Below are 22,394 nucleotides of genomic sequence, written 5' to 3'. Positions count from 1 at the left end.
CTGTTACCCTCACTGAGAAGAAGTTCTTTCTCAAATTTAAGTGGAACCTCTTGTGTTCCAGCTTGATCCCATTGCCCCTTGTCCTATCATTGTTTGCCACTGAGAAGAGCCTGACTCCGTCCTCGTGGCACTCGTGTTCAGTGGTCTGTAGGTAACTTGTCCTTCTACTCTGCCCTGTGTGTCACCACAAGTGTCACAGTCTGCTCTCCTTGGAACCTGTTTTCTAATCTCTCAAGATGCATTTTAAACAAATGTCACTGGGCTACAGACTTTTTCACTGACATCTGAGTGCCAGTTACCTAGACCTTATTTTTATTATTTGCATCTTGGTGTTTAAAGTCATCTTCACTTGCTGATGGGCTGGAAAGTACATGGTCACACAGGTACGTGCCTCTGCCAGACCACAGGGAAAATGTTTATTGGATGCCTGTTGCTTCTTTATCGTTAGCAGTTAAGTCAATTAATGGGATGGGAGGGCAATATTCTTGTTGATGTTTTTTTCTCTAATATAATTAAGATTTTTTTTTTGTTATGTTTAAATCTCTCATTTCCCCCTGCATCTAACTACTTATACCTAGAGCCACCCAACCTGTGCTGATACTCTTTATTTCTTTGTATATACTGTAGTTTTAGCTCTTTGGAGTGGAGTGGACTTCACCTGTTCTCCTTCTTTGAGGAGTAGTGGCTTTTTTGTCCCTTAGAAAACTGTTAATTAACAATTCCTGTGTCTGATGTCACAGGTTTGGTTCAAATTTATTCTTCCCTGTCAATTTACTAATAACTATTGTCGAGTTTATGAAATTAGCTGCCTCTGAATTGTCTCTTCTGTATTGCTAGAGATGTTCTTTTGATCAAATTGCATACCACTGCAGGTAACTTTTAAATGATTGCTTTGTAGAAGTAAATCACAGTAGGGATCCAAAATAGTTGTTCTTCTGTTTAACACTTTTGGAGCTGGGATGCTATTTACAAGTTTGAAAGGAATTGACAAAGTACTGGCAGACAAATGAACTCTCCAGCATTTTTCGGTTTAACTATTTTTATAGGACTAATACTATCTTCTGTGAGTTCACAGATTTCAGTTAAATATATTATGAAATACACTATGAGTATCTATATTTCTAGTTCTGCTGGGAAGAATTTCAAGTTTAATCCAGATTTTTTTTTTTAAACTGGTTGATAGTTTAATGAAAAGATGCAAGTGAGGTTTACTTGGCATATCACAAGAAGCTGAGATGCCCACCTCCTGTGTCAGACTTCCAAAATAGATTCCTTAATGTCCTTTTCAGTTATTTTTCCCCATTACTTACTTTGAATAATTGAATAATTACTCTTGTAACTAACAAACAACATATTTGAGTATTTACAGGTATCAGAGACCTTTTACTTGTTGTGCAACATGAAGTTCAAGAGAGCAGCGGTGGCTATGGGATCAAGTTAGATGATAAGACCTCAGCTGAGAGATTCTTTCGACTGATGTTGAGATAACTTCATAAGCACTGTGTCATGGCATGGATTAATGTCTTGCTGTTGTGGAAAGTGGCCAGGAACTGGAGCATGATGCTGGCAGGTGTGCTGTCTCTCTGACAGCTGTGTGAGGGCATATTAAAAATGAAAGGGAACACGGCCAGCTAATGGTTGTGACTTGGTTTGTGTTCCCTCTAGTACACTGCTCTTGAGTGTCAATATGTTCACTCTTTTGTCAGTTGAGTTGGGGTGGGGTTTGGAAGGAACTGCAAGGTAGTTGGGTACCTGCATTCAACGTGGTAGCATGTGTTCAGAGACCTTAAGTCTAAGGAAATCGAGTGTGGAGAAAACTAAATTGAGGTGTTGTCTGGTATATATATGCCTCATCTGCTTTGTTCACAGGATTTACTGTTGCTGGTCAAGCTTGAATTTGTAAAGGTCTTAACATTACTGGGCACGGTGCATGGGCTAGAAACTGTGTTAAAGGGGTTTAAAACTTATTTTGTGCTCTTTTTTTTTTGCTTGCCTGTATCTGGGGAGTTGGGGCATTTAGAAACATAAAGAAGGTACGATCTTTCAACACCTCTGCACTGACCTCAGACTCCTGGTGCTCTTCCTTGCAGCTGAACATCCTGTGTGACTGGAAAGTGAATTGGACTGGAATGTCATGTCTGATGAGGGATAAGTGGAGGCGTCTTGTTGGAGAGAATCTGTAGCCTAAAACTGTTGGCGAGTTTTAAAAGAAGTTTGGCTTCCAGCTTTGACCGTGCCCCTTTAAGGAATACTGGTTTTAACCTCATTACTTAAAGCTCCTGTGACTTAACTCTCTTAATTCTTTACAGCTAAATGCTTTGCTGAACAGACTCCGGCATTTCCACCATGGAGACATAGTTACTAGGTATAAAATAACTGCAGAATTACGCTTCTGAGTGTTGGTACACTCTACTTATTTCCTCAGCTTTGTCCAATGTTGTGATACTCAGTTTAAAATACAAAAAAACACCAAAAAACAAACAAAAAAAAACATGTTAAAGGACTTCTTGTGTCACCCTTCTGTGCAGATGAAGTCTGGAAGATATAAGCAACCTGCTGTCATCTTTGCTGTCCTCTCCTGAGGAAGGGAGTTCGGGCCTGGAGCTAAGTGTGGTGGCCCATTAAACCCTTAATTCTTCCAAACTTTAATGGCAGCACAGCGGTGCAGACTCTGTGGCAGAGATGCGGGCATGCTTGAACAAGGCAAAGTGAACTGATGAAGGGACTGGATCACCTGAAACCTGTTCTGGAGGGTAACACAGGGCTGTTGCCAAGGCCTGGACTGGGAGATGGTTGGTTGGCTTGGGAACAGACAAGGGTTATTGCTTGGACTTTCTCTGTGATGTAGCAAATCTGTCTTGTGTTGTCTCGCCTGCTGGTGTTTTTGGTGACTTTGTGCCACCAGACCTTCTCTCTGCTCAGCTGTACCAGGGGAGTGGGGTGGGTGGTGGTGCTGTGCACACAGAGCAAAGCCCCAGCATCAGGCACTGATCCGGAGCCTCTTGTGCACTGTGCTACTAAACCTTCATGGGACTTTTCCCCGGACACCTCTCTTGGCGTGCCATAATTTTTTGAGTTTTCATAGATTTGCCTTATATGCCTGCAGAAACCTGATCAAGGCCAGGCAGCTTTATAAGCTTCAAGCATGGGAAGCTGAGTGCTTTATTGTGCTCTGTACTGATTGTTGGCATCCTGGGTATCACAAAAAGGTTACTTACTGTAAGTCATTTTTTTTAATCAACAAATCCTTCACCAGACTGTTCAAAGACTACTGTGCAAATAGTTCTCTGAGTTTTGCTTGTTTGTTTGTTTTTTAATGGATTTAAAATATGTTTTAAGAATATGTCAAAACAGTTCCCTATGGTCAGGTAGTGATGGAAAGGCTAGGCATGAAGCAGCTCCAGGTCAAATTTCACTTAAATTTTCAGTTTACAACATAGCTTCTGCTTAGCAAATATAGCAGTTTCCAAGGAATGAAAATTATATATGTAAGAACATGTAGATATCTAAATTTCTAGAGAGAAACTCTTCAGAGACATCTTCCGTTCTGGAGGGCTTGTAAAAACCTCAGAACATGTTTTCAGGAAATGTCCGGGGACTTCAGGCTTTCAGTAGCTGTGAGGATTCACATTCAATCGTCACGCAGTCTACTGTTGCAACAACCATTGTCCATTGCAAATGAAGTCACTGTGGAGTGTTATGGCTGCAATTATACACTGGAGATCTACAAACTGTTATTCTGGAAATCTTCAGCTGTTTTTTCCTATTGGGCCAGGAGTACCAGACACTAATTGAGATGATGCCAAGTAGCTTTTCAGCTTTGGGTGAGGAAAGAATTTCACTGCTGAATAAACAATTACACACATCTTAAAAATTGTGTCATTCCTGTTTTGTTCACTTTTCCAATTTCGTGAGTTATATTCTTCATCATGAGACTTCTGTAAAGGCAAGCAGGTGGTGTTCTCCAGAAGATCGTTTGGCCTTTGTGAAAGGCACAATTTGTGTGACTCCTCTTTGAGAGTGAGGACCCACAAATTACTAGAAAGCTGAGGCTGAGAGTTCCAGCACTACCAAAATCAAAATGCCATTTCTTAAATTAATAAAGTCTTCTTTTCTAATGAAGTACATAATTTTATTTCCTGGTTCAAACATCCCATAACTGTGAACTTCTGCTATGAACTCAAACTTGTAGTACATGACTTGAATTTGGCATGCAACATATATGTGGACTGGTGGGGAGGCGAAAATGGATGTGAAACAGTAATTTTATTTCAACTTTTCCTACCTGGTGTAACTTACTGCATGTGCAAAATTTTATTAGATTTTGACATATCAAATTAAGTGTAGTCTGTGTATGCTCTGTTTTAGTAGGAGAATTTTTGAGGAGATTAACTGCTTAAAAACTCTATAGTTATGAGGCCAGAATGGATTGTTGTAATCATCTAATATGAACCCCTGTAGGGCATAGTATTTTTTTAGTCTAACAACCTGGAGTCTCCTAGAAACAGATCAGATTCTGAATTAAAATTGATGAAGGATTTTCTGCAGCTCTTGTAAGCTGTATATTGAGTATCATCGTATGTGACAAATTTATGCTTTTTAGACTGAATTGTTTTTCTAATGTCAGCATCACAACAGCAGAAGTTGGTGTGCCTTTCCTTAGATTGCTTAGGCTATTGTGAAATTAGTACTTCTTGCCCTTACAATACTTAAGGATTGGGAAAAATGGAGTTTGGTAATGTCAGTTTCTTGAGTAGAGATATGTGGCTGTTGTATTATGACTAATCTGGCTACAGTGAGAAGTGTTTACATATTTTTCCATGTTTAAAAAGCGATCAATACATGGCATGACCTATCAGGTTGCGGTGTTAAATCAGCATTTTGTTACATTTTGGCTAGGTGGGAGGAATGTGGTTTAACAGAGCTCTGCCAACATACCTACTTCTATTGTGAACTTGCGTTTGAAGTTACCGTTCTGTATGTATCTGGTGCTTTGGTCAGAGATCCAGAAATGCGTTCAGGCTTCACTGGAGCAGAGCAGCATGTGAGAGAAGCCACAATATGTGTGAGTTAACCCTGTACGCTTTTGCTGGGAGCCTGTGTTGTGTTTTTTTTCCACATAGAGCATCAGGAAAGAGTTTGTTTTGGAGATGAAATAGACATTACATGATCCTGAAATGGCAAGTGCTACAGTTACATGAAGTAAACAGTGAAAAGTGTTTTAGTTTAGTAGTTCGGAGTTTGTTTCCAAGAGGGTGCAGAGGCATCGGTGTTACAAAGCAAAGTAGGGAGCTTGTGCCTGAAGTGCTGGGAAAGGTGGCTGGTGGCCCAGGACTCGGGTCTAGCCTTCATAGGCTTAGCAGGAGCCACGAGGACTGGGGGTTATCAGGGGAACAGAGATGTTGGAAGGAATGCCCTGCTCTGGAAAGAGAGGAATAAAGGTGACTGGGAAAATTCCACTGTGCGTTAGTGATGCAAAATTGTAAAGCAGCATAAGCGTGGATAAAAGGGAACCAGCTGTGTTGAAATTGCTTTGGGAAGAGCTGATAAGAGATTTTGCTGTGATAGCGCAAGAGATCTACCGCATGTAGTCCAGGATTTAAGTGTGGGTAGAAATCTTGTGATCTAGTTAGAGAGAGGTATTTCTGGGTATTGTCACTGTGACAGACTAACTCACCACACTAGAAAGTGAATGTTGTTGGTAATGGCTGGGTACAGAGAGCCATGTTATCTGGAAGTTTCATCATCGTATAATGACTGAAGCCATAAAATTGATGAGGTTAAGTGTGGCTGTGGCCCCTGGAAGCACAGAAGATGCTTCAGGGATGCTAGATACAGGAGTGAACTTGCTTTGAGTGATCACAGCCTAACCTAGGTTAAGTTAAACAGATAAACATTCAGACCAGCAGCTGCTGGTCCTCTAGAGAAACTGGAGGAGCTTTTTTGTGAAATGAGGCACTTGGATACACAGAAGGGCTTGGAATTCAGTGAAGCTAATGAGGTAAATATTAGCATCTCAAATAACTAGAAAAGGCTCCACCTAGGAAATCACCCCAGAGATGGTGATTCACCTAATCATTGCATCAGGACATGGTGAGCAAACACAGAAGCTCTGAGAGGTGTGGGCAAAAAATCAGTTTGTAAAGGAAGGTCTACCATGAGGTTGAGGAAGTCCAGGGCTAAGGCAGGGGCTTCCACATCAGCAGACAAGGTGGAATCTTGCAAAGAGTGTTAAAATGGGTAACAGAAGGTGCTTTGGTCACATGAAAATGAGAAACAACCTACCTCATGAAGGGAGGAATTGTACTACTGTGCCCAGGGCCAGAAAGTTGAGCAAAGATGGTCTGGGTATGATCCTTGAACTGTAGGAATTGTTTCTTACAGGGGTGACACTGGAAATGGTACACGGATATATGGGTTGACACCATGGTGCTGAGTTAGAAGGACTCCCCAACACCTCTCCTTTCACCAAGCTTTGCCTTTTTCAGTAATTCTTGTCATTTGCTTTTAAGTGCAGAGCTCTTCTATGTATCAATTTTCGTTATGGCTGTCCTCAGGGTCACAATAATTGTGGGGAGAGGAGAAGCTGATACCAATATGTGCTGAGGGAAGTGTTGCTGGCAGAGGAGGAAGGACAAAGGCACAGGTGATTTGTCCTTGTGCACTGTGGCCTGCACTGACTGACCTTGTTCAGGGAGGATGAACTTAGGTAGGGCTAAGTGGAGAAGGTGAAGGAAAACATTAACTGCCTCTCTCTTCCTTTCAGTCTCTAGGGTGAGGAGAGTAGGGCACTGTGGCTTCTTCTGCCTGATAAACAGGAACTGATGGGATCTATGAGTTCTGTCCATTAAAAAACATCAGGAAATTAAACATGGAGTGAGGAAAAACATTAAGGTGGAGGATGGTGTTGACATAAGATATAGAAGGTATAACTGTGCCATTAATTAAAGTGTAGGCTGGAAGTCACGAGTGATTTTGAATGGCTTAAGTGATACAGGTGCTTAGCAAACCAACAGTAGAGTTGGTGACCTCGAGGGTCCTTCCAGTCTTACAATTCTCACAGCACTAACTTCATTATGACATGAATTACTGCTCTGACAACTACTTGCTTTTGAGAAATTGTATACTAAGGTAAAATTTTGATGTAGCACCTTAGTTATAAATTTCAATAATTAAAAAACTGCCGAACTACATGTGAGGGAACTTGCTCACACTCAGTTGCTACCTAAGGCTGTTTATTTTAGTTAATGATTTTAATTCTAATGGCATTTAGCCTGATGGAATTTCACTTTTAATTTTTATGAAGGCCCAGATGCAAGCAAACGGCATAGGTTTCAGGAGAATGGTCTTGGGCATAATCCTTGTCATTAGTAACACCTGGCTGTGGTTCAGTTCTTTTTGTACATGCTGTGTGAAAACAAAAGTATTGGCAGGTGGTTGCTGATGTGTTTGGGAGACACAGCTCCTTCAGGTACTGTAAAGCTGCTGTGGGAGCAGCCACTCAGCTGCTTCTCCCAGATGGAGTTAAAATCATGCACTTGCTTGGGTATCAGTCTCTGGGCTGAATTTTATGAAACACATTCTGTTTTTGCAAGTGTAAAAAACAAACATCCCCAAACCATCCTTTTCAGCTTCCTTTTGGGGGAATATCGTGACTGATGTCCCAAGACCTAAATCAGAAAAAACACCACCAAAAAATTGATGCCAATCTAGCTGTCCTATTTTTGTGATTTGTACGTGTCCTCCAGGGACCAGTGTTGCCTGAACAGTTTGTGAATGCAAAGGGTAAAGTCAAGCTCCTGAAGAATTTGTGTGCAGTGTTGTTAGATCTCCCCTTTCTGCCTGGGAGTCTCAGTTACAGCTCTGAACAATTCTGCTCTTCCTTAATGCTCACAGTCAGCTTATTTCTGTCTTCTAGTTATTAATCTTTTCTCTGGTTTTTGAACCCAATGTAGTAAATATGTAAGTAACACAATATTAATGTTTTTATTAAAACTATTTTTCAAACTAGACCAATCCTGCCTCATTGTTTGGTGCAGGAAAACACAGCTGTTCTTTTTCCTGGGATCTTCTCATTTGCTGTAGTATGGTGGGAAGTTTTGGCCAGTCAACATGGGTTTCTGAATCACCGAGACTGCTGTTGATTTATTTTTATTTTTGAATTTCTCATTTGGTGCATATGCAAGAATTCTGAAGTTGAACAATGGCGTGTGTCAGTTTTTAGCTCGGTGCCTTTCAGGGCAAGCTTGTGCTCAGTCCTGCCTGACAAGTAGTTCTGTTCCACTTGGTTGATCACTTGCAATCCTGTAACTTAAAGCGAAACTACCAGAAAACATACCAAGGCCATGATTAGGCAGTGATCACTTCTGGTGTGGTTAGTCAGCAGCTCTTGTTCCAGAGTGCATCTCGTTTAAACTAAATCTGAACAAGGAATGCAGAAACCTGAGTCATTCGGGAGAGTATACAGGTGACTTCAGCGCTTTTGTTGACTGAGGAGAGCAGCACAGGGCAGCCAAAAATAAAAGCACACAAGTTATTTATTCTATCTGTAATTCCTCCTTTTTCTTCTTTGTTTGGTACCAGAGTTGTTATGTCTTCTAGCTGCTGTTACCTCACTGTGACCAGACTGTGATTTGACCTAACAACTCTGGCAAAATTCTAGTAATTTAAGTGACTTTTACCTGTGCATACAGTGTCTGACCAGCAACTGCATGTGCTTTGTGTCTTGAAAGATATTATTCTGTAAAGAGGTGTATCTTATTTTCAAAATAAAAACAAAAAGCCCACAACTCGTCCAGGTTTCTGAATTAGTTCTAAGTTTTGGGGTGTATGTGTGTGTGCTGTGGGGTTTTTTTGTTTGTGGGTTTTTTTAATTTAATTTTATTTTTTTTATTTTTTTCACTGAAGCTTTTGTTATGAGCTGGTTGAACTATTGGTTTGTCAGCAAAGTCGGTTTACCAACTCAGACTGGCTCCTAGCAGGCTTATCAGTCTGTCTCTTTTCCTGCCTTCTGGTGCAAGGATATGGCTTTCGTTATGCATATTTCCTTAGTCTTTGACAGCTGGAGGCAAATGTAAGTTGATGTCTGTTTGTGTAAAATTAAGTAGTGTGGGTTTTTTTGCCCTTATTCAATTAAGGCATTTCAGCTAATTTAAAAATAACGTATTTCTAAACCTTGGAAAACTTGAAAGAAGGTTAATTTATGCCACTGAAAACTAGAAACCTACTTTATTCTCTGTCCAGTAGTATTTATCTTCTATATCTAAAAATTCTGGAAGTTTTTTGTTTGGTTGGTTTTTGGGGTTTTATTTGCTAGTGGGGCACAAATTCAGCAGTAGGAATGCTGCCTTTTATCATAAAACAGTGAAAAGTTCAGAGAAAATCTGCAACCTGCAGGAAGTCCTTAAAGCAAAGTGACCGAAGCACAATGTAACACAGCTCTCTTCTGAGAGAGTCACAAACACAGTAACTCACTCCAGTGTGTTTCACCCAAACTGCTTTTTTACCTATAAAATACAATAAAGGCTGCAGCAGGATATTGGAGACAAGAGGCCGCTTGGATTACTGTTCAGTTCACCTCTTGGTTGGGGAACCAGGTCGCCTGACAGAGTTGCCTGTGTTGCCAGCGTCAGGAGGATTAACCTCTCATAATCTCTGTGATTTGAATAAGAGATTTTGTTCCTGTCCTCACTGCTCAGTTCAAAGCAGGTGCTGAACAGAAACTTCAGTGTATCTTCAGCAAAATGTCTGTGTTGGTCAGCCAAAAAGGGAAGAAACAGATCCTGGAGTATTTCTCCTAGTTGTACTTTTTCAGCAGCTGGTTGTAGTGTTTGAATGTAAGTGTATATAGGTGGAGCTGTTCTATAGAATCAGGGAAGCTGGCTGTAGCCAGTTTACCTTTTGTTTAAAAGGCGTTGTGTTACACAAATGGTATAAAATCAAGACAACGAAGCGATGAGGCTAAGTCAACATGGGTTTATGAAAGGCAGGTGGGTGGTGAGTAAATGAGAATGCTGGATGTTGTGTACTTAGACTTCAGCAAAGTCGTTGGACACTGTTTCCCACAGCATTCTTGTGGAGAAACTGGCAGCCCGTGGCCTGACTGTGTGTTCTTTGTGATGGATAAAGAACTGGCAAGAGGGTCGGCCCCAAAGAGTTGTGGTGAACAGAGCCAAATCCGGTTGGTGACCGGTCATGAGTGGTGTTCCTCAGGGATCAGTATTGGGGCCAGTTGTGCTTATCTCTTTATCAGTGATCTGGATGAGGGGATCAAGTGCACTCTCAGTAAGTTTGCATATGACACCAAACTGGGTGGGAGTGTTGATCTGCTGGAGAGTAGGAAGGCCACACAGAGGGATCTGGTCCATCTGGATCATTGGGCTGAGGCCAATTGTATGAGGTTCAACAAGGCCAAGTGCCGGGTCCTGCACTTGGGTCACAACAACCCCAGGCAGCGCTGCAGGCTCGGGGAAGAGTGGCTGGAAAGTGCCTGGGGGAAAAGGACCTGGAGGTGTTGATGACAGTGGCTGAACATGAGCCAGCGTGTGCCCAGGTGGCCAGAAAGGCCAAGAGCATCCTGGTTTGTGTCAGGAATATTGTGGTCAGCAGGACCAGGGCAGCAATTGTCCCTCAGCACTGGTGAGGCTGCATCACAAATCCTGTGTTCAGTGTTGGGTCCCTCACTACAAGACAGACATTGAGGTGCTGGAGAGAGTTCAGAGAAGGGAGCAAAGCTGGTGAGGGGTCTGGAGCGCAAGTGTGATGAGGAGCAGCTGAGGGAACTGGGGCTGTTCAGCCTGGAGAAAAGGGGGCCAAGGGGAGACCGTATCACTGTCTGCAACTACCTGAAAGGAGGTTGTAGTATGGAGGGTGTTGGTCTCTTCTCCCAAGTAACAAGTGATAGGATGAGAGGAAGTGGCCTCAAGTTGCACTGAGGAAGGTTTAGATTGGATATTAGGAAAAATTTCTTCATGGAAAGGGTTGTCAGGCATTGAAACAGGCTGCCCAGCGAAGTGGTGGGGTCTCCATCCTTGGAGGTGTTTAAAAGATGAAGTTCTTAGGGACACGGTTTAGTGCCAAAGTTCGGTTAATGCTTGGGACTCAATGATCTTGAGGGTCTCTTCCAACTGGAATGATTCTATGATGCTGCTGGGGGAAGAAGCAGTAACAAGACACACCTCTGTGTGATGGCCAGAAAAGTCTCTGTGGGGTATCTTTTGCAAATATGGTACTGTGACTTTGTTGCAGTTCTGGGTGGAGAAATTGGCCAGGAGAACTGACACTTCATAGTCTTTCTGTGGTGATGAAAAGCATCTGACAATAGCTTGAGTGCTCTACTAGCTATTATCTCCAAGACTGGGCCTTTGGGTTTGAGTAGCAAACACATGTTGAGGTGACAGCTAGGAGTGAAGTTCAATTTTGAGTAGATGGTATCGTGTCTGTGGGAAGGTTATGCAGAGGCAAAGCACAATTCTGGATAAGCCTCTGAGTATGGTGGCTCTTGCCTTGCTAGAATTAACTTGTCAGTTTGCATTGAAATCATGTTTATTGTCAGATAAGTTGAAAAGGTGAGTAACGAGGCAAAGGGCTCTCTGCAGAGCTGCACACAGACTCGGCGTGTCGTTGAGGCTCCTCGTCTTCCAGCACAGGCTGTGGGACTCTTGGTAGCTGGAGCTAATACTTTCTGCCCAGCCTTTAAGGATGATAGCTAGGTGCATTGCCAGAGAGATGACTTTTGTCTGGACACTGGGAAGCTGTCATTCCAGCAAGTCGCAAAACAGACACAAGATGGCTTATGATTCTTGGCTTGTTCTAGTTACCTGAAAGGTGACGTGAGCTTAATGGGTTGATCTGCTCTGTGTTGGCTGGGGAAGATTCTGAGACTGCTTGCCTGCCAGCTGAACAGGGACCGTACTGGCAGGAGAAAGGGGGATAGACAGCCCTGTATCCTGGAAGGGCATCTGCGGTGATGGGAATTCCTGGAAGAGTGTCCTGGTGTTGGGAATTCCAGCATGTCGTGTTCCTCTCCTCAAACCTCCTCCTCCTCTCTGCTGTGCAGCGTTTAGATATGTGAACTGGCTGGAAGCAGAAGCTTCTGTGCTTTTTCTGTTTCCAAGTAAATGTATTTTTCCACGAAAATATTTTATGGGCTGTTGGCGCTGGATTCACGAGCAGTGCTAATATGTTTCAAGAGGTTGTAAAGTTCAAGGGTTGCACGTTCTTACTTTCTTTACTGCTTCCCAGCATCTGTTTCCAGTTTTTTTTTGGCTTTATGGTTCATGAATACGCTTCTCCCCCCGCCAGACAGAAGAAACAATATTGTCAAGCTTATTTCAGCTGCTGCTTATCTGAAATCAATTGAATTCGTCCTACTGCCTTTCAGAAAGCTTTTTCTGGGATCAGCTGAAAGAAAACTTCATGCAGCTTCCCTACTGTGAAGCAGAAGTTTCACTAAGTGCTAATATTTAATGTAATAATGATTTGAGATGTGGTTTCCAAAATGACTTGTCAATGTTTTAAGCATTTTATTGGTAAGATCTCCTGAGGGTTTTTGGATAAAATAATCCGCATGTTTTAAAATGCTGTAATCTTTTTGTAGTACCTCGTGGTCGTGGTATATTGATTGTATTTTGCCCATGTAGGTCTTCTTCTGTGCTAGCTTTTTAGTAAAATCCCTGTATCCACTTACAGGTTCGGAGATGAGGATAATTATGGGTTTGGGGACCTGCTGTTTTGTGAGTCTCCTCCCTCCCTTCCTCTCTGTGGACCTGTCCTGTCCTAGTTGCTCTACTTCAGATTTTGTTTTCAAACAAACATGACCTTGCTGCCTGATAGAATTTGCCAGAGAAATGGTGGTGTAAAGATCCTGGAACAGCAATCTGATGTCTGTCTTCAGGGAAGGAACCAGCTGCAGACCTCTGTAGTTCTTGCATTTAGTTTTCTGTCACAGTTACTTTCTGCAAGTTGTGTACATAGGACAGAAAAAATAGAACTGAAACTGCATTCTCCTAGTAAAAGGCTTTGGTTTTAGTTTGTGTTTCTTTGACATACAGGTTCATTTTTTCTGTCCAAAACTCCATTGACAGCTGCAATCCCCATGGCACATCTTCTGCAGTGCTGTTTGTATTTTTTAAAACTTGCTGTAGTGTTCTCTTCACCTGTGTATTTCTGTTGCTGAAGTAGTTCAGGGGGTGTTTCAGGTAGGTGACTTCTTCAGCTAAGTGACAAACAAGAATGCATATGAACCTCTTCAGTTCAGGAGGTTGAAAACCTATGTGATGCTAAGTCAGTGTGTCAAATCAAATCTGATAACAGATTAACCTGTAAACAAGACTCAGGTGCCTCCCGACTGTCTGAATCTATTTTATCATGGGAAGTGTTTAGAAGCCTGCTTACGTTACCTGCCTACTACATTAAACCATCACAGAAAGTAAATTGAATTGTCACCCCTTCTGTCCCATGGAATACCTTTTAGAGAAATAGAATCTTTTAATACAAGGTTTCTTTTGCTGACAAGGACTGAGTTTTAGTTTAGAAAAACAAACAATCTTCGCCAAAGGGTCTGCAAATTGATCCTCTGCTCCAGGCATGCTGTGAGAACATGGTTTTGATTGGAGTGTTTGCAACTGCCAGAAAGGGTTTCCTGACAATTTAGACTGTGTAGCTTGTCTAATAACTTTGGTAAGGATGGAACAAGCAGAACAGTGAAGCTCTGATGCAAGCTGAGCTGTGCCAGATGCACTTACTAAATTTTATGCAAAAGCTGAGCTGAAAAGTGAAAGTATCTGCAGGAGGTGTGAAATTACCTCGTTCACTGAGGTGATCAGACTGGATGATTGAACAAGATAGTCAGATATATCTTTAATTTGATAACTGGTTCAGCACAATGTATTAACTCTGGATTTGCTCAGTTTTGTGTTGATTTTCTGTTGCGTTGTCCTTGCTAGCTCTCCCAGGTTTGTATGGATGAAACACTGGGGAATATTATGGATATCTTGATATAGAGCTTTTATATATAAAGTATATAGGCTTTTTTGGGGTAGATTTCAGTACTTTGCTCACCAAAGTTTGGCCCATACAGGTGCTGGGATGCTGCACCTGGAGTTGTGAAAATTCTGGGAAGAAGCAAATGTTGAGATGAGGCTTAATAAGCAGAAGCAGGCAGCAGCTGCCATGTCCCATTGGGACTGCAAACGTCTGCTGGCCCCAGGGAATGGGGTGTCTGGGCTGTGGGGGTAACAAGGACGGTGCTGTCCCCTGGCAGGTTGTGACACTGGTGTGTGAGACCTGGATCTAAACCGACCAGAGAATTTACAGATGAAGAGGGGAGCATCTGGTGAGGTTTGGCAGTGTGGAGGGTTGTGTTACTTTGTGTTTTCTTGGATTTCCTATGTTAAATGGTGCTGAAATTATGTGGAGTTAGTGTTGAGTGTGTCTCCTCTTAGCACAGTAATCTGGAAAACCCTTCCAAGCAGTTACATGTGTCCCAGCTGCTATCAGTCACTGTCCAGTGGACAGAAAGGATGGTCTGGCTGTTAGAAAGCTGTTTGTTTGGAAATTGCATTATAAATGGAATAAACTTAGTAGCTTTGTGTGTCTCTGGACAGGGTAATGAATTTGCAGATCATCTGAGCAGGAAAATGCTAATTCATGTCAATTAGAAGGGATTCTAATTCATTCTGAGGACATCTGGCAAAATGGAAGTACTTTGAGTAGATTGACTTGCTACCACAGGCAACAGAATGGAATCTCCCCCCCACTCCTTCCTGAGAAAAATCCAAGAGCAGTTTCTTTTTAGATGTAGTTGATTGCTGAAGTGAGCATACCTTCTTTTTGTTTGAAATGGTTCTCAAGGCCATAAGAAAGGAGAGTCAAGTTATCCTATGGGCATTTGAAGTGCTCAAATTGAACAAAACTCTTTGTTACATGAACAGGAACTGCAATGTAGGACTTCTTTGTTGTTTTTTTATTTTCATTTTGATGAATATTAAAAATTAATAAGCTCACATTGTGTCCATTCCGTTTATTCTGGAATACTTATTAAAGTTGATCAGTTGCATTGGTGTATAGTGGTTAGCATAGCTGCCTTCCAAACTATTCTATGATCTCTTTATTCAGTTGAGGTAGCTTTAGTGGTACTGATGGCTTTCTTTGGAGGCTATACGGATTCCTCCACAGTTTTCCAAGTCAAACAGGTGATGAATTTTTAAGAACTGTTTCAGGTATTACATAAGAAAAGCTCAACCCCTGGATGCAAGCCCAGTTCTTCGAGTATTGATGGAAATCTGTGCTATGTTCCTGGTCTCTGCCAGGTACTGAGGAAAGTGGCATTTCTCAGTGGCTCCTGCTTCTAGTGGCAGAGCAGTTCTCAGCTCAGCCCAGCCCTCTGTTCACATCAAGTGTGAACTGTCAATGCAGTCTAAGGTTTTTATGTCTTTTGGTACACGAAGGTACCCTCTGTGTTTCTGTTGCGTCATTGTTGAAAGGAATACACTGGTGCATAAAGTGCTGTCTTCCCTGTTCAAGTAGAACAGTGTTTACATGTAAGCCAGTGGTTTGTTTTCACTGGCAGAAAGACAAAGCATATAGAAATAAATTTGGCTGAAATCTCTTGTGTCTCGATGGCCTCTGAGGCTGAAGGAATCTCTCATCTGAGTAGACTGAGCACAAGTGGATGCTGCTCTGGGCTCTGCAGCAGCGGCTGCCGAGTGCTGATGGGTCCCGGGGGCCTCCTGTGCAATTGTTCTTCCTCTGGGTTAGTTCAGGAAACTTTGTTCTTTCTGAATGTGATTTAGCTCTGAGTTTGAGAATGCGGTGGAGCCTTTATTTTTAAACCTTTCTCAGGCTGGAAATACCAAGGTGGTCATGACATGTCAAATGTTTGTAACAGGCTTGGAAAAACCATTAAACTGCTGTTATGAAGGGATGAGAAGAGTTTCATGGCATGGTCAGTACTGCTGCTCTGCTGTGGCTTGTGCAGTTGCACTTAGTAGCATCCTGGGCTTTTATATGGACCATGTGAAACAAAACACTGACTGAGTTAGAATCAGGGGTGAGGTCACTGCATGGCCTCTGCTTCCCTCAGCGTGGAGCACCTTATGAGTTCAGGTGGTGGAAGACGCGAGGGTTCCTCAACCTTAGGAGGGAGGTGAGGATGTGCAGGTGCTGTGCATGTAAAATGTTTTGATTTGCAGGGGAGGCAAATGTACCCATGTGCCAGGGGGGGATCTCCAGGAACAGAACAGTCCTTGTTAGATGCGTTGGTCTTGGACCGCATGCCCGCCTCTCATGGGTTTTATGAATGGCTTTCAAGAGGTGAGTAGGAGGTGTTGAGTTCTGGCTCTGCGATGAGTACATGTGCTATAGCTGCTGGTGCAGGGTTCAGACAGCAAAATTACTACTAAAGGCTCAGTTAGAGAAAATGCAACAGATCTCAAGGGCTATAACACTGCCTAGCCAGTGCTTTCCTTCCAGAAGGGATTCCCTCTTTTCCATGTGCGTGTTGCAGGGTGCACAGGCCATGTATTTTGTGTGTTGACTTAGTCTTGGGGAGTATGAGCATTGTGTGGTAGTCTCATTTTTGTTGCTTAATCAACCTTTGCACTTAGTGCTGTGAATCACTGTGCACTGAAGTCTGAGCACCTGGAAGATGTGAGAAAAGCACAGAGTGAAGTGGAAATATGTATTGATTCTGCCGTTCAGCTGGGGACAGTTAGTGGAGAAGTTAGGGTGCTCTCCAGAACACATTAACATTGCATTATTTCACAGGGAGGAGGAAGCTGCTTGTCGAATTGCCATTCGTGAAAATGCATTTTGAATGCTCTGCTTTGTGTTGTGTTTCTTTTTAAGAGCACTAGTGAAACTGCATCCCTTTCATTCTTCTAATTTTTCCCACAGCCCCTCCACGGCATTTTATTGGCCTTTGTGTAAGGATGTAGGTTTTGTTGTAGCGTGGTGAGTGACCAGCTCGTAAGTCATGTGCTGGATTTAGCTGGGATGTAATCTTTTGGCCATCTGCTCAGGAACTCCCTATGTCCGCATCTCTCTGATTTGCAAGCGAATGTTGAAGGTGGTATTGAATCTGCAGATGTTCAGAACATCCAGGTTCCCTTTAACTGGATATGAATGTGTTCCTGCTTAGGACGTTTGCGCAATGTGTTCTCTCAACCTCACAATAATTCAGCATGCTCAATTTTATTTTTCTGGATGGTGTATGGGGCACCTAGTCAGGAAAAAATATCCTTCAGACTGATTGAAAAAATAAATGGGTAGCACCTTTTTTTTTTTTTTTTGTAGAGCTGAGTTTAAGAATATTCATATATGTTCTGCTGATGTTTTTGCACCTTCCCACAATTATTTTGGACTTTTTTTTTGCAGTTGCTGGCTTATATTTTGCTTTCCTAGTCATTGGAGGTCTGTCTGACTCTCCAGCCTTTTGTAACTGGCAGCTGTAGAGCCTGTGGAATTCTCTTGTGACCTTTTCCTTTTTAAAGTTGCAGGCAAGACATTTTTTTTTTTCTTGTCTTTATTTAGACAAACAACAAAATGGTGAGATATTCCCAAAGGAAAAAAAACTCCGAATGAATTGAATGTTTACATCAATTTTCATTGCTTTTATACCTGATGTCTAACTTGCACCCACTTACTTCAGTGCAGCGTGCCTGCTCTCTAGTAGCTCCTTGAACTGAGGGGCAATAGCTGTGTCTCTGATAAGCCCAAATCTTTTTTAGTGATTAAATGAGTCTTGATTGCACAGTGAGAGCAGGTGCATCCCTGTTCATCTGTATCGTGCAGTGCTCACACATGGCAGCGCAAAGCTCTAGGTCTTGCTTTCCTTTCTGATTTTTCTATTGTTTTCATTCCCTCTCTGTCACCCTCACTGTACAGTGTTGCTGTGGAGTAGAAGGATTACAGCTCAGTATAGTCCAGTGTTTACCTCTGGATGGTTGGACTTGCTATGCTACTCAGTTTGCTGAGAGAAGCTGTTTGAAACCAAGTTGAATTTATCATTTCCGGGTAGTTTAAAAATGCGGATTCCCCGGAGCCTCGAAGTGCCTGGGGGATAAATGGGAGCAAATCTCTCCGTGCCACTCTGTGGCAGTACAGAAGCAACTCTATCTGCAGAACCTGGTGTTGCTGAGAGCTCTAGAGGATGGTTTCCATTTGTGGTACAGATTTTATTCTATAAAATGTACCGTTCCACATGGCTTCATTTCAGCCTGCCATCCTCCTGCCCTCGAGTAGCAGTTTTCGGGCTTTGTTGCAACACAGTGTGTTAATGTGTCAGGCTTCCTCACCACTTGGTTACTCATTTGTGTCTTTTCTTGGGCACTTGGCATACAGGAGCTCTAAGCAGAAGAACGAGCGCAGGTGTGGGCACAAAAGTTTCCCCGGGAAGCTGACCTTGTTGTCCCTTGCCATGGTCGGTCGGCAGTGGCACGGTGCGTGTTGTTCTCTGTTTCGCAGCGAAGCCGTGAAGTCCTGCGGCTGATGAACAGGCTCTTGGCAGTGTCTGATGGCTCGTTCGATTTTTCAGCTCATAGATGCTCACTTCTTTGTATGGGGAACCCACTGGTTTCGTGGCCAGTCCTGGTCCTGAGATTTTATGGGAGCTGTGCTTTTGCAATGATTTTTACACACTCCTAGCAAGTGCTTTGCAGTGAGCTAACAGAATAAAGCCACCTTTGAGTCACTTTTCGTGGGAACTTCTTGGATGCGCTGTGTAAACGTGCAGATAGAGCAAAAGAATTACTGGTTAGATGAATCCCAGCTTTGCAGTCTAGCTGTTGTTTATAACCCCTGCTTCCACAGCTGAAAGTGTAATTTATTTCATGTGGGTTGTCTAGGGGCATGGGGTTTGTTCCTGGTACGTACTTAAGATACACGACTTCATTTTTTTAAGTGGGTCTGTAGCAGGCTTCATTTAGCCTGGCTGCTGCCCCAGAATATCCTCACTGCTGCGAGCCCTGGGACAGCTCTTGCTGAAGCCCCTTTTCCAGCCAAGGCAATGCAGGGTTTGCTGCTTTTCATCAAATGAACATCTTAATATTTACAGGTTGAGACCACAATGTACAGACAGCATCTGTCTCTTAGTTTGCATATCACTTGCGGCAGAGGCAGCGTCTCTGTGTCTAGGAGACATTGGCCCACTCTAGCTGCTATTTTTTTTTTGTCACAAATAATACCAAATTTCCACACTGAGGTTGCCTCCGCTTCCCTGCTAACAGCAGTGGTGCTTGTTATGAACAGATCCAGAGACCAGTTAAAGCTTTCTGTGCATCCCCTGCCCTCTTTCTCCTTTTTTTCCTTCCCTCAAGCACATGCCCTTGTTTCTTTGTCTCCTGCCTCTTGCAAAGGGCGGGGAGAGGGGAGGATCAGAGAGAAGCTGGTGTCTGCCCACCCCAGGGTAGTATTTCATTAAATGCCTACTTTTGTGTGGTATCCAAAGGCACTGAGAAGGTGGGTAAGATTGCCTTGGCTGTTTCTCAGTGGTTAAACAGACTGATACATTTGGAGATTAGAAAGGAATTTGCATCTTCAGTCAGCAGGAACACTGGCCCCCACCGTTGTGTGTTTTGCTTGCACCATTAGGTTTAGCATCAGGAATGCTTCAGGCCCTGAACCTGGGAGAAAATGAACCTGGTTATTTTGGACCTAAAGGCTTGTGGGCCTTGGCAGTCTAAGTAAAAACCACAGGTCTTTTGACTCCTGTTTGAGATGCCTCCGGCTCATACTATACCCAGTACAGCATTTCCATCATGCAAACACCTGCCTGGACTGTAAATGCTTTCAAAGTAGAATTTCTCAAATAGCAAGGGTGTTATCCAGCATCATACTCCATTGCATCTCTCTGCATGTAGATGTGTAAGGGCTGTTGCTTTATTTAATTTAAATTTTAAATGTTCCTTTCTAGGACATTTCTCTTGGGAGTCTAACTCTGACACTTCCTTAAGTGTTGGGTACTCTGTTTTCTGGAGGAAACTTCACTATGCCAGTTTCAAAATCTTCGTTCTCACAGGTGTATCTTGCTTCCTATGTTGTTAAATATGTTTTTTTCTTAGTGTTAGTTTTCCACTGGGAAGACTAGCTGAAGCTTAGAGATGTCTTAGTGCTTACGCTTAGCAATACCAGTGAGGATATGAGCTTGCAAAAGAGAAGTATAAACAAGGTCTCCCCTAGGTAGACATAGACCTTCTCTAGCTGGTAAGATAAAAGCCAGTGCTGTTTTATATTCTAACCATTGTTTTTGATAAATAATGTCCTGAAATTAAATTAACAGAGGAGCACTTGGAAAAGTGACATTTGAGCTTAGTCTGCTGCTTGTTTGGCATAGCAGGTTAATTTGATTTACAGATGTCATACTGCAGAACTGCCATCCAGGCTTGATTATTTTCCAGTTGTGGTTGAAAGTCTGCTCTGCACTGTTGAGGAGAAATTATTCATTTTTAAATAAATGTTTATTTCTTCTAGAGTGTCTGTAACTTAAGTGAGGTGCCATGAAATTACATCTTGCTCAGCAGCAGTGACTTCTGGTTGCACAGGACTGGTTTTGAAATTGCTTTGCATTAGCCATGTCACATTGTTTTCCAAATATTAATCCTAGGATTATTTTCCTTTTATGTACATTGATTTAGAAAAGTGAGAGGGACTACAGAAGCGGTTTTGCCTCTGTATCTGTTAAACTGCTAAAAAGAGTGCAGGTTTCCAGCCACCAGGCCTCTCCTGCAGGTGCTGTCCAAGTAATGTGATGATCTGTGACATTCTGACTCAAACTATAGCACGACAAAATCACTAACACCTTTTTTCTTTTTTTTTTCTCTTTACAGTAAAAAAAGCTAAACTTCAAGGACCACCAGGTAAGCCATGCTCTACTGCATAGCAGTGGTGACACCTGCCCTCTTACTCCTGCTCATGCTGTTCTCTCTGGTTTTCATCTACCTCCTCTCTGCGCCTCCGTGTTCTCCTTAGGAGTGACAAATGCTGTCCTAAGAGCCCAGGTAGCCTGAGTTTGTAGGAAGCTTGAGGATATGAGCTGGTGTCACAGTGCTGGGAAACCTCTACTTGCTCACCGGAACAGGTGATGAGTGAGGACAGATGTTCCTTTACTGTCACCAGTTCCTACCCCACCCTGCCCTTTCCTCTCATTCCTCCTCTGTCGCTGTTAAAAACAGGATCTGAAAATGTCCCCTGAGCAGAACTGGTGTTTGCTTCTCTGGATTTAGTGCCTCCTCGATCCTGATTGAGATTGCTGGATGGTACAGCAGAAGTGATTCATTCTCTTTTGTGGCAGTCTGTAATGGCTGTCCTTGGGATTGAAATCCCATCTGCCAGGTTTTGTGTCTGCATAATGAAATAAAACCGCCTGGTGACACCCAGAATTTACAGTCAAGGCAACTATTCCACTGTGGTTCAGTAGCTAGCAAGGAATCCCTTAGCAGGTAAATATGTTTATTGAATAAAATTTGATGTACAGGTTACAAAAGAATAAGCAGTTTGCCTCTGGAATAGCACCTATTCAGGTGTTTAGATTCAAAGCATTTGCACAACTGTATTCGTGGCTTATTTGTTCAGCTTTATTCTCTTGACATAGCTATCCTCAGGTTATAGCTGAAAGCTTCCCCGGTCTTGTCCATACTCCATGTCAGGTCAAGATCTGCATGTGCACCAACCTTGAATTTCCAGGGAAGGAAAACTGACTACCCAGATTGTGAAGGGAGATAGTGTGTACTTTATCCTTTCTCTAATCAAGTAACCTATTCACATCTGCAAAATATTTGTCCCATAGTCTTGGTTTAACTAAACTGAAGCATGTACTTTCTCTGACAAACCCAGGGTCCCTGGAGGATGCAAGTGGTGTAGCTAGACATGGGTGAATCAGACTTCCAGTGACTCCAACTTTTCCCTGAGTTTCTGAATCATGTAGTTTCCCTTTCCTCCCTCCCTGTTAGGACATCTTAAGCTAGATGCTGCGATGTGCTCTAGTAGCCCATAGCAATGATGCATGTGAATTTTGGCAGTATTAAAATGGGCTGTGATCTAACTTATGCTGAGAAGAGATGCAGCAGAACTTTGAGTGTTAAAATTTGTACACTGCTTTCTAACTACTTAGCATATATCTTGTTCTAGGCTTGGTGAAATTTATAGACAGGTCTGAGGTGGTTCTTAAAAGGGACTTTGTTCATTCTCAGATGGTGATATTCAAACTTCATATATGTCTACTTGGCTGCTTTTGGTTTTCTTAGCGAAGGGCTAGGCGCAACTAGAAAAAAAAAGGTTGTCTGGTTGTCTTCAGATTAAAAATAAAAGGCAAAATGTCTAAATAAAGCTTTTCTTGTCAAAATGTGAATGTAATGTGGTTCTTCTAGGTCAGCAGGTTTAAGCAATACAAGTCAGTT

At 42.5% G+C, this 22,394-nt stretch overlaps 1 protein-coding gene across 3 annotated transcripts in view; it reads left to right on the top strand.

Annotated features, from left to right (window-relative positions):
* The window catches only part of UNC13B (unc-13 homolog B), a 222,614-nt gene that overhangs the window by 6,711 nt on the left and 193,509 nt on the right, over positions 1–22,394 (top strand). For all 3 annotated transcript variants that reach the window (XM_065860354.2, XM_065860353.2, XM_065860351.2), the window contains exon 2: positions 20,826–20,855. In XM_065860354.2, the coding sequence (XP_065716426.1) occupies positions 20,826–20,855 (30 nt within the window). The remainder of the gene's footprint in view (positions 1–20,825; positions 20,856–22,394) is intronic.

This window comes from Patagioenas fasciata, chromosome Z, assembly GCF_037038585.1.
Source record: "Patagioenas fasciata isolate bPatFas1 chromosome Z, bPatFas1.hap1, whole genome shotgun sequence".
NCBI lineage: Eukaryota > Metazoa > Chordata > Aves > Columbiformes > Columbidae > Patagioenas > Patagioenas fasciata.
This window is presented reverse-complemented; position numbering and strand designations above follow the sequence as displayed.